General features: G+C 57.6%; 2 protein-coding genes across 2 annotated transcripts; both read left to right on the forward strand.

Annotated features, from left to right (window-relative positions):
• Positions 1-999: 999 nt before the first annotated feature.
• On the forward strand, positions 1,000-6,905 carry SLC3A2 (solute carrier family 3 member 2). The gene is made up of 9 exons (XM_078853636.1): positions 1,000-1,560; positions 2,518-2,691; positions 2,844-2,944; positions 3,289-3,357; positions 3,454-3,518; positions 3,824-4,010; positions 4,353-4,496; positions 4,738-4,842; positions 5,866-6,905. Exons 1-9 carry the CDS (start codon positions 1,134-1,136, stop codon positions 6,208-6,210), a joined length of 1,617 nt encoding a protein of 538 aa, XP_078709762.1. The 5' UTR covers positions 1,000-1,133; the 3' UTR covers positions 6,211-6,905.
• An 893-nt stretch (positions 6,906-7,798) lies between these two features.
• On the forward strand, positions 7,799-11,404 carry LOC140914283 (calmodulin-1). The gene is made up of 6 exons (XM_073351722.1): positions 7,799-7,956; positions 8,421-8,451; positions 8,637-8,780; positions 9,799-9,905; positions 10,293-10,428; positions 10,800-11,404. Exons 1-6 carry the CDS (start codon positions 7,954-7,956, stop codon positions 10,826-10,828), a joined length of 450 nt encoding a protein of 149 aa, XP_073207823.1. The 5' UTR covers positions 7,799-7,953; the 3' UTR covers positions 10,829-11,404.
• The last annotated feature ends 643 nt before the right edge of the window (positions 11,405-12,047 follow it).

Genomic DNA, 12,047 nt, shown 5'->3' on the forward strand with positions numbered 1-12,047 from the left:
AACTGTGATCCCTTCCCTGCTCCTCGGGTTCCTGGCCTTTGATGTACAAGGTTTCCCAAACACTGATCTCTGTCCCCTTCCCATCCCTGTGAGACAGGGTTATTTCTCAGCAAGAAGGCTCAGCTCCAAGGGACAGACTAAGCCAAGAGTAGACAGGGAAATTGAGGCACACTAAAGGAAAAGGACTTGTCCAGCCACACAGTGAGTCAGCAGAGCTGGGATTAGACCCCCAGAATCTTGCCTCCACTCCCCTGCTTTAACCACTAGATTCCACTCCTGCCAGAGTTGGGGATAGAATGCTGGTGGTAAAGTGGTGTCCTGACACCCAGCCTCCCAGCTTTAACCATTAGATACCCCCATGAGCCTATTCTCTTCAAGCCAAGTTACACACACACCCCATAGGGAACCACCCAGTCCAAATCGCTCTCTTACATTCTGTTTATCCCCAGTTGGAAACTCTTCCATTCTCATCTCCTCACCAAACTTCCCATGGAGTGGTAACCCCTCCTTGTCCTATCCTTCGCCATCTAGGGCCTTGTAGCAGGTACAGACCCCTCACCCCTTTGGGCACTGCTCTCTCCATAGCCCCTAATTTCCCATAATCCCCCTCCCCCCAGCTCTGTAGCAAGCAGGATTCTCTCCACTTCTCCAGGCCGTTAATTCATGGTAACACGCAGTAATTAACTGTCTCCACCTTAAACCAGGCGAGGGGCGGGTCGCGGAGGCGGATCGGGATATATCAGTGCCGGCTAAGGCGGAGCGCCCGTCTCATAGGCAGAGGAGTCAGTCAGGTACGCTGGGTATGATCCGTCGTGGTGTGCTGGGCGCATGGGGACGGCGTGCTCTAGCGCTGCACCCTAGGCGCACGGGCTGGGTACCTACCAGCGCGCACGGGGCTGTGGGGAGGGGGCGAGCAGGGGGGCACGAGGTGAGAAGGCAGCATGGCTGCGGCTGAATCACGGCACAGGGCTAAGAAAGGGGGCTCAGGCAGGTGTGGGGGGGAATCTCTGCCTGTGGGGAGGGCTATGCTCAGGGGCCAGGTGGTGGAGAGTGCTCTGCCCGGGGCACAAAGCGCTGCGTCTCTCCCTTAACCGCAGGCCCTAGCGATACCCGGTGGCATCTAGCCAGGCATCATGAGCCAGGACACAGAGGTGGATATGAAGGAGGTGGAGTTGAACGAAATGGAGCCAGAGAAGCAGCCCATGACAGGCTCCCCCTCCTCCCCGGCCTTGGGCACCCTGGGCGAGAAGAACGGGATGGTGAAGGTGTCCAAGGAGGATGGCGAGGCAGATGCTGGCACCAAGTTCACGGGGCTCTCCAAGGAGGAGCTGCTGCAGGTAGCGAGCACTCCAGGGTGGGTGCGCACCCGCTGGGCACTGCTCATCCTCTTCTGGCTGGGTTGGCTGGGCATGCTGGCTGGGGCCATCGTCATCATCGTCCAGGCTCCCCGCTGCAAGGAGCTGCCTCCCCAAGAGTGGTGGCACAAGGGGGGTATTTACCGCATCCAGGCACTGGAGGCCTTCCAGGACTCGAATGGCGATGGAGTTGGGGACTTAGCAGGTGAGTCCTGATTCTCAGCCCCGCAACTCACTAGACCCCACTCCCCTTTAAGCTGGGGATAGAACCCAGGAGTCCTGGCCATCTCTTCACCCGGCTTTCTCCTCTGCCCCCCCTCATAACCCAGTAGACCCCACTTCCTTCCCAGAGCTGGGGATTAAACCAGGAGGGGGTTGGGATGGGATGACACTGGTGTGTGGGGAGAAGAGGGTGTTATGGGTGGGAAAAGAGAGAGGTTTGGGGTAGTGGTGGGGGTAGCGGCTGGGGGTTGGCAAGAAATCCGGTTGACTATTGGGGTTTGGTTGCCTTGGCACAAACTGGAGCCCAGGTGTTGCTGGGGTGACCCCCTCCCCCAGTTTTCCCTATATGGGGGTGGGAACACTTCTCCCCCCCCCCAGGACAGGATGTCCCATACAATCTGTCCCCCATGTGCTCCTAGCAGGTGACTGGCAGCCGGTGCTGGCTGCCTGCCCGCGCCTGATGAGAGGGGTTAGCAGAGTTGCTCCCAGCCGGTTCTAGCCGGTTGGCAGCAGCAACCAGTGGGCTTTGTTTCATCAGCTTTGACGTCAGCCCAGCCTGAGCTGACTCAGCTGTTGGGGGGGGGGAGGGGAAGCTGAGTGAAGGGTGGGGGAGGGGAGTTGGGGTTAAGGTCCCGTGGGGGGGAGGGGAAGGGAGTTGGGGTTAAAGGTCCTGAGATGGGGTGGGGAGCCGCCGGGGTTAAAGGTCCCATAATGCATGGAGGGAAATGTGAACTGAGGGGATTGGCTGGGTTAAAGGTTTCATTCTGGGTAGGGGAGGAAAGGGGATTGGGGGAGTATCCTTCACCTGAGGGGGTGGGGTAATGTGGGCAAGAGGCAGGGGCTATGGGGACAGCCTTTGCCTGGGACGGGGAGGGGATTATGTGGGACTGGGGGAGCTGCCAACCTCTGATCCCTCCCCCCTTGTCTGTTCTCCTCCCAGGAGTGGAGCAGCGCATCGATTACCTGAGCTCCCTGAAGGTGAAGGGGCTGGTAATTGGGCCCATACATATTAACACCCCTGACAACCTGACTAGCACGGACCTGCAGACAGTGGACCCCAGGCTCGGCACCAAGGAGACCGTTGCCAAGCTGCTGGAGGCCGCCAAGAAGAAGAGTAAGAAAGTGTCCCCATATGGGGCCTTTTCCCCTGGGGGTGCTGGACCTGATCTGGCCCCAGGATGGGTGGTGGGGAATGGGATATGGGGTGTTTGGGGAGGCGAGCTCTCCCTGCCCCAGGATGTACACTTGACCTCCCTTTCTCCCTAGGTCTCAAGGTCATCCTGGACCTGACCCCCAATTACCGTGGCAAGATGTCCTGGTTCAGCCTGGAGACCCCCCACAACAGTGATTTCCAGTCTAAAATGAAGGTGAGGGTGTGCTCCAATGGGGGGCATCCTGGGGAGCAGGCAATCTAACCTTAAGGCTATGTTCTGGGGGAGAGGGTGTCCTGCTCTCTCTCAGATCCTCCATGGGGATCTGTCTGGGCCTGGTTTGCCACTTCCCCTGAATCCTCACTATTTTGGGGGAAGCAGCTGGGACCACTGTCTGGGTGTCTCATGTGGGGGGGCTAGGGGTATGGAGACCTGCAGGGAGGAGGTGTTGGCTACACTGGTGTTGGGGGCTGGGGACTGTCAGTTGGTGGGAAAATGCTGGGTTGTTGGCTGTGGGGCATGCCAGGTGCTGATGCTTCACACACACACTCTCTGGGCAGGCGGCGCTGAAGTTCTGGCTGGAGCTTGGCGTGGCAGGGATCCAGATTGAGGGAGTGGAGCAGCTCAATGTAAGTGACTGGCTTGTCTGTGTGTTGGGGGTGAGGGTTGTGGGGTGGGAGGTAATATGGGGGGGTGACTGTATCACAGGTCTTTTTCTCCTGTAGGACTCTCAGCTTCTGGGGGAGTGGAAGAACCTCACCAGCCAGTACAGTTCTGATGGCAATGCCAGGTGGGTACCAAGCCCCCACCAAATGGTTCTGACCCTTTTGTGATGGTGGTTGACTGGCTGCCCCCCTGGGATGCCCGCCCTCTTGAATAGGCCCACCTTCCAGGCTCCCTACCTTGGACATCTCTCTGCTCTCCTGGTGCCAACCCCCCCTCAAGCACCCATAGCTCCCCCATCCTCTAGAAAATTCCTATCCATCTTCAGACTCTGCACCCTGCCCCACCCCTGCCTCCCACACCCGACTTCCCATTCCTAGCACTTCACTACTGACCCTGGCGCTCACTGTACCCTGACTCCCTTCTCCCCAGGGTGCTGATCGCCTGGACGGGCCAGCAGGATTCCCGGCAGATCTTCTCCCTGCTGAATGAGACCAGTGCTGACCTTCTGGTCAGCCCATATCTGCTGGGGCTAGAGCTGGAGCCCACTGGGCAGAAGGTGGAAAACACGATCAGAGCGTACATCCAGGCTGCTGGAGAGAAGTGGCCCAGCTGGAGTGTGAGTGCTGCCCTCCCCCCCGCACCTCACTCTGTTTCCCCAGCTCTTGGAATTGGAGGAGGGGCACGGACCCCACCCCTACCCCACAGGATCCTCATGCTAAGCCCCCACATCTGTATCATAGCTCCCAGTGCTCAGAGTGGGCTCCCTTTTGGAGAAAGGGCAGGAGCTGAGCCCCAACAGATGTGTGCCACAAAGTGTGTGGGTCCATTCTGTGTTGGCTGCTCAAGAAGGATAGGCCAGGAATATGACTACTAGCCCCCATCCCCTCCCAGAGCTGGGGATAAGTCCACCTCCCGCCCCCTGTGACATGCTGACACTGCATCTTTGCTGTCTCTGCAGGTGGGGGGCCCACGGACGAGGCACATGGCCTCTCTTGTGAAGGAGCGGTTGCTGCGGCTGTATCACATGCTACTTTTCACGCTGCCAGGGACGCCCTTCACCAACTACGGGGATGAAATCGGGCTGCAGGAGCTGCCTGGACAGGTAGGGGCAGTGTGGGGCTGGGGGATCCCTCTGGAGGAGGTGTGGGGGGGAGGCCTAGGAAGGTTAGTTAAGGTGATGGGGTGGGGGGGAGTGAAGTCCCCGAAGATGCTGGTGCAGATGCGGGAGGGGATGGGGAAGTTTGTTCAGCTCCTGGGTGGGGAAGGAGTGGGGTGTGTTGATGCAAGAAGGGATGGGCAGCCAGCTGTGCAACTCCCTGTAACCATGTCCGTCACTTCCCCAGTCCGGCGTATCCCGCATGCAGTGGAATAATTCAGCCAACTTTGGCTTCTCCTCAAAGTTTTCTCCTCAAGGTGGGGACAGCAGCGGCAGCAACATCACTGTGGAGGTGAGGGCAGGAGGGCAAGTAGAGCTTTGGGGAGGAACCTGGGTGGTGTGAGAGGGTGCGCTTAGATGGGCGCAGAGCTGGGGGAGGGCACTGTCTGCCTCGCGCTAACCCAGCGTTTTTCAAATGCTGCCACTTTGGCCACCAGGGGCTTTTCTTTCAGCCACAGCCTCCTGGGCAGTGTTGTTGTTTTGGCGGGTGGGGGGCAGACAAAGCAGCGACTCCTTCTCTGGGGCCACCAGCAGGGTTTGGACTCTACCCCACTCTGAGGATGCAAATGCTGGAGGAGCAGGCAGCCCCCCACCTTCTGGGGATGGAGAGGGTCTGGCTTCAGCCCTGGGGTGGCAGGCAACTGGCTCCAGCTGCACAGAGGTAGGCTCTGCTCTGGCCCCCAAGCTCCAGCCATGGAGGGGGCAGGGCTTCAGGCTCTGACCTTGGGTCTACCCCTCCCCCATTGCCCTTGGCCCCCTGCTGCCTTCTCTGGTGTCCGGCTGCACAATGGCAGGCCCTGGCCCCAGTCCCGGGCATGCCACCCACCCCCATTTCCCTGACCCCCGGCTATGCAGCGTTAGGCTCTGTCCCCCACCACCTCCCCTGGACCCTATCCAGGGCTTAACTTGTTCTCGGACTTGCTGGGAGCTGAGTAAGTCTTCTGTGAAAAGTGATATTAACAAACATACAAGTATCACTTTTCACAGCAGTAGACTTGCTAGCTGGGCAATCAAAAGAATGTGCCAAACACCTTTATTTGCATTTCTGTTTTGTTTAGGTTTAGTAAAGAATAGACACAACTGAACATTATTTGTATTTTTGAGTCTGCAAAAACACTCTACATAGACATGTCCAAATCACTGTCATTTGTTTGTGTGCATATGTATTTGTTTTTATTTGTTTTTCCTAAAGTTAATTACATATTTTAGGAAAAATTGACAGAGCAGCCACCTGCAAGAGTTGGTGGCTGCTCTCTGAGGTCACCAAAATTTTATTTTGAGAACCTGTGCACTAATCCCATGTCTCCCTCCCCAGGCACAGAGTGGGAACAGCTCCTCACTGCTCTCCCTGTTCCGGCACCTGAGCGAGCTGCGAGGCAAGGAGCGCTCACTGCTGCATGGGGAATTCATGATGCTGCCCAGGCTGGTGCCAGATGTCTGTGTCTACCTGCGCAGCTGGGACCAGAACAAACGCTTTCTGGTGGTCCTCAACTTTGCTGGCACGCAAAGCACTGTCACCATCTCCCACTCTCTCCTGCCTCCCGAGGCCACTGTGGAACTCAGCACTGACCCCCAGCGTCAGGAGGGGCAGCTGGCCCTGAAGGACCTGACATTGGAGTCCTCTGAGGGGTTGCTGCTGCATTTTCCCTATGTAGCCTAGGGGAGAGGGCCTCCCCTGCAGGCCAGGGCCTCCCATGTTCCAGGGAGGGGTATTGCTCATGTGAGTCCTACTAACACCCCCAGGGGCCGCACTGAGGCCTTGGGGCAGGAGGGGGGAACTGGAGCCATAAGGTAAAGAAGGCCCTTAGGTTCTGCTCTCCCGAGTCCTAGATGTCTGTCCTGATACACCCCACAGGGCTGGCTGGGGGAGGGGGGCCGGTGCTCAGTGTGCCCGAATTCCTGCTAGCCTCACTTTGGCACCATCCTCAGGGATGCTAGGGGAAATCTGAGCTGGGGTGAGGACTGGGCTCTATGGCATGTTTCCCCATGGTGGGGGAGCAACTAGTTTTAGGGACCAAAGGGTTCAGGCCCCACTGGCTGCAGCTTCACCCTCCCACAAAGTCATTCCAGCTCCTGAGGGGCTGGCCCTCCCCTGCTGTCATTCACCCCCCCCCTTGGGGTCACCCTCTCCTTTGGGTGCCCTGTATGATGGGATAAGTGGGGATGACTGATCAGGACCAAGGGTCTGTCTCTGTCTCTCCTCCTCTTCCTCTCTACCTCTTCCCATGTTGTAATGGCCAGTGCTGTGTGTGAAATGGGACAGATGTTTGGGCGCGGGATGGATGGCTTTGTGCTGGGCTCCTCCTGAGTGCTGCTGGGATCAGCATAGAAATAATAAAAGGCTCTGCTTAGTGATTCGGGCTTGTCTCTTCCTTTAGCGTGGTCCTGGCACTTGCCCCCTATGCTTCAAGTGCCCCACTGCCTCCTTGTTTTCCCTGTGGCTGCATCATGCCTTAAGGGGGGCGGAGGGAGAGATGAGGACCCCCTGCCCTTCATCCTCACTGGCTATCTCTTCTACTGCCCCAGGTTCCTACCTGCACTGGGAGGACCCCTTTTCTCCCCCCTGCAGTGATCACTGAGTAGCTGGGGAGCAGATCTCTGGACTCTGAAATTCATGGGTCTGGGTGCTGCCCTGGAGCAATCTGCCTAGCATGGGGCTGCTGCCTGGTGCTGTTTGTTAGTGGGGATGGGTTCCCCCCAACCTTGGCTGTGCCCCAGGTGTGGAGACCTATCCCAGATTGCTCCCTTTGCAGGGGGGAGGAGCAGCTGAGCTGGCAGCCCTGTGCCAGGCCCCCCGGGTGTGAAAAGGGGGGTGATTCCATCTCCAGGGGTTGTGCCAGGCCCCCTGGGGTCCTGCCTGGGCAGCTGTTTTTTTGGGAAGGAGTGGGGGGTGTATGCTGGGCCCACCTCTCAAGGGCTGCCCCCCCAGCGCCAGGCGCTTGGCAGAAGAGGCAGTGGCACTGGGCAATGCTGGGTGCTAGTGTTTCAGGGTGGTGAGGCCCCACAGCTCCCTAGGGGCAGTTTACGCCTTCTCCTTTAATATACCACCTCGCCTTTAAATCCACCTGCTCTTCAGTACCCGTCCTCTTTAACCCACCCTGGCCGCTTTCTGTCGGCCGAACGCCGGCCCCGCCGCCGCCTTCCCCTTTAAGCGGCCTCCCTGACGCATTGCAGGTGGGAGCAGGCCAATGGGCTCGGGGCAGGTGGGTCACGTGGCCGTGCCGCGCGGGCGGTATTTAAAGGGGTCGGCGCAAAACGCAACGGAAGGCCACTGCTGGGTCCGGGACTGGTTGCGGGCGGAGGGATCTGGGTGGCGCGGCGCGGCCCGGGCGGAGGGAGCCGGAGACCACGGGGAACTGAGCGGTCGTAGCACCAGCCCCCCGCCGCCGCCGCCGCCGCCGCCATGGCAAGAAGGGGGGCTCGTGGGGGGGCGCTGCTGGGGCTCCCTGGCCGCGGGTGGCGGAGCAACGGGGCGCTGGGAACTGGGGGCGGCAGGGGGCGTGCAAGGAGAGAGCAGTGGGGGGTGGGGAGCCTGTCCCTGAGTGTTGGGGGGGCGGGGGGCACTGCTGGGGGGAAGGGTCTAGGCCTCAGACTGGCGCTAGTAGGGTCCCTCCCCATTGGCCAGCCGGGAGCGGGTAGTTGAGGGGCAGTTGGAGACAGCAGCCATGCTGCGTCTTGCGGGAGGTGGGCGGGGTGGGGACTCCGGGGTGGCTGGGGGGAAGGGCAGCGTCTCTTCCCCTAAGAGATTGGGTGGGAGGGGGGTGAGGCTGTGCCGGGGGGCAGATGGCCCGGGGGGCAATGGGGTATAGGGCATGGCTGGGGGGAGGGTGTCAGACAGTCAGAACAATAACTCTCTGTCTCCTCTTGCAGGCAGACCAGCTGACGGAGGAACAGATCGCAGGTGAGACACCCCTTCATTCTGCTGCCCCCAAATTCTCCTTGATATGGGGGACCTGGTCCTTCACAGTATGGTCAGGCCCAGGCGCCTCTTTGCCCAGGGTGCTGGGGGGAGGGAGGGCACTGCAGGGAGAAGGGACCCTGTGGCAGGCCCCCCTGGGTACTGATTTCTCTCCTCTCTCCCGGCAGAATTCAAGGAAGCCTTCTCTCTTTTCGACAAGGATGGGGATGGCACCATTACCACCAAGGAGCTGGGTACTGTCATGAGGTCCCTAGGGCAGAACCCCACTGAGGCAGAGTTGCAGGACATGATCAATGAGGTGGATGCTGATGGTGAGAGGGAACTGTGAGATGGGTGGGGAGTGGGAACACAGCCATTGCACTGGCGGCAGTGGGGTGCGGGGGGGAGTGATCAGAGCTGGGAGGCAGGACTCCTGTGTTTTGTTCTTGGCTATGAGCTTGGAGAATTCTTTTTCCTTCTCTGTGCCTCAGTTTCCCTTACCATTCTTTGTCTGTTTAGATTATGAGCTCTGGGCTAGGGACTGAGAGAAGGGTTTCTAGGCTGATCAGGGGAATGGAGAGGAGACCGGAAGAGCTGGGTTTGTATAGCTTGGCCAGATGAAGCTTGGAGAGTGGGGGGGTGGATCTGATTGTTCTCTGTAAATATATCAGAGAGGAAACCCCAAGGAAGGCGAAGAGCTATTGAAGCTAAGAGTGAATTTCTGGAACAGCCTCCCAGTAGGAGCAAACATTGATATGTTTCTGATTGAGATTTTGATGGGCCTGCCTGTGATAGCAGGGCCTGGGCTTGATGACTCAGGAGGCCCCTTCTAGCCCAATGTCTCTGTGTGATACACCCAATCCCAACCCCTGGCACTATCCCTCCTGTGTGGGTGCTGCTGTTAACTACCCTGCTCACACAGCTGAAGGTCACTCATGACTGAACTGAGAATCGCCTCATCCTAGGGCCTGTCACTTCTGCATCCCAAAGAGATGCAGGCCCCATGGAGAGCTGCCTGTCCCTGTTCCAGTGTGGTGGTTGTACCTGAGTTAAACCCAGAGGGTTAACCCAAGGTTTGTAGGCCAGTCCCCTGCCCAAACTACAGAGCTCTGGAGTTTGTTTCTAGGCTCCCCACATCTCTGCAGAGGGGGTGAAGAGGAATCCCCTCAAGACAGGCCCATCATTGGAGAGAAGAGGGTGTTTCAGTGAATTCTCCAGAGCTCCCTGCCAGTATTTGGGTGTCTGGATTTGTGGGAGGGAGGGTATTGGATGCTGGGGGTGGGGGCTGTGCAGGTCACCCAACCCAATGTTAGTTAGGCCCAGCATTAATGGCCTCTTCCCCTGCACAAGGGAATGGCACCATTGACTTCCCTGAGTTCCTAACCATGATGGCAAGGAAGATGAAGGATACAGACAGCGAGGAGGAGATCCGTGAGGCCTTCCGGGTGTTTGACAAGGTGAGGCAGTGGGGCTTCATCCCCCTTATCCCTGGTAGCTGTGCGTGCCCCCCGTTTTCTCCCCAGGAGCTCCAAAATAGCAGCTGGGTGAAACTCCTCCCTGCAGGGACAGCTGAGTCCAGTACTCCTTCCTGTGTGCATGTGCTTCACAACTGGATACCTCCCCCTTCCACATGGGGTTGGGGGCTGGAGAGTCATCAGTTACCTGAGATAGGTGGTTGGGGGGTGGGGACTGCCTGTGCGGTCTACCTGTGCGGTCTACCTGCTTTCCCCTCCCCAGGGCCTGTGCTGAGGCTGACAGGGTGGGGTCCCTGTGGTGCTTGTGCTAACTGGGGGCAGCCCTGTGGCTCCCTTGCCTGACATGGTGCCTGCCCCCCCGCCCCCCAGGATGGGAATGGGTATATCAGTGCGGCCGAGCTGCGCCACGTCATGACCAATCTGGGTGAGAAGCTGACAGATGAGGAGGTGGATGAGATGATCCGGGAAGCTGACATCGATGGTGATGGACAGGTCAACTATGAAGGTGAGGGAGGCAGGGCAGCTTGCACTGACTGTCCAAAGGGCACGGCTGCTGCTCAGGATAGTACCACTTTGGAGAGGGCACTTGCTCCCTTAAGGACTCTCCAATGCAGCGGGTAGGATGGGTCTGGGAGTCAGGATCCCTGGGTTCTCTTCCCGGGTCTGCTGCTTTCTTACTCTTGCATTGGGACAGGCATAGCCTGGTGAAGGGGCTTGGAAATGTCACAAATGCTGTTAACTCCAGGGAATGGGAGACCCAACAGGGCACCTCCAACTGCAGCCTTGGTGGGGGTATGGTTTCTCCCTGAGAGAAGGCAGAAGTGGGGTGAATCAGGCTTGTCAGCTGCTCTCTGACCCTGTGCCTTTGTTTTGCAGAGTTTGTACAGATGATGACAGCTAAGTAGGCTCTGGTAGGACATCCCCCTCACCTGTACAGACTGGATGGACTCTTCCTACTGCTGCCACATGTCACCCCTGCCCTGTCCCTGGTGCCATCCTGTCAGCAGCAGCTGCTCTCCTTTGAGGACAGTGCATGCTTTCACCTCCTCTGCAATGTGTGCTTGTATGCTGGGCACCACAGGGACAGGAGCCCAGCAGGGCCTATGGCCTGCTTCCCCCTAAGTGGCTTGGTGGAGCAGGCCCCTGGCTGCTGGCTAGCTCTGCAAACTGTTTTGCATCTGGCAATTCTTCCCCTTCCCTCCCATATTCAGCATCTCACCTGAATGCTCATGGACTGTGGCAGGGCAGCTGACTTGTCTCTTTGACTAGCCACTGTTGCCTTCCTGGACATGTTTGCGTATGTTGGATATTGTGACTGACTGTTAATTTCTTAACTGCTTAATATTCACCCCCCTTAATCTCCAATTCCTTTCCTTCTCCCCTTCCTCCCCCCCATCCATATTGGCTTCTGGGGATGCTTCGGTTCCATTCCAGATGATGTAAGGTTTTATTTTCAATAAAGTCTCTCTGTGTGGTTCCTATTCCACGTGCTGCCTCAGCATGTTCGGTGCACAACTCAGTTGGAGGACCCTGGGGGGCTTGGTGCTATATAAAGCAAGGGGGTGGTGTGTGCTAGGGTCACCCTAGGGCAAGGCAGGTACAGCAGCAGTAAAAAGTTAATATGACCTCATGTAAATTGCTGGGTCAAGACCTGAACAGGTGTCTCTTAGAGTCTAAGGGAGCATCCTACCCATTAGGCTATGCAAAGAAGGTTGTGCTTTTTTTTCCCCCCTCCACAATGTACTCCTTTTAGGAGTCTTGTTCCCCTGCATCCCAGTTTAAAACAGGTTCCTATCTAGATGGTGTAGTGATAGGGGCTTGATGCAATTCTTTTTAGGAATCTAGCCGAGTGATTCTCCAAGGTGTAGCTTAAACTCCTGCTAATGCTGCCTAGTGTATAGTGAAGCTGGTGTACTGTTGAGACCCACTGGTACTACTGAAAAGAACTTCTCAGACTTGTGAAATAGGCTATTTATATATTAGACTGTACACCTCTTAGACCAGTACCCCTAATTCTGTTCTCAACATTGCACTGTCTCGATAGAAGCTTCAATATACACTATCCCCAGGCCAGTTTGGTGGCACATTCGTTACTGCAGGTAGTGTTAGGCTACACGGTTGAAG

The sequence above is a fragment of the Lepidochelys kempii genome, chromosome 7, assembly GCF_965140285.1.
Source record: "Lepidochelys kempii isolate rLepKem1 chromosome 7, rLepKem1.hap1, whole genome shotgun sequence".
Classification (NCBI taxonomy): Eukaryota; Metazoa; Chordata; order Testudines; family Cheloniidae; genus Lepidochelys; species Lepidochelys kempii.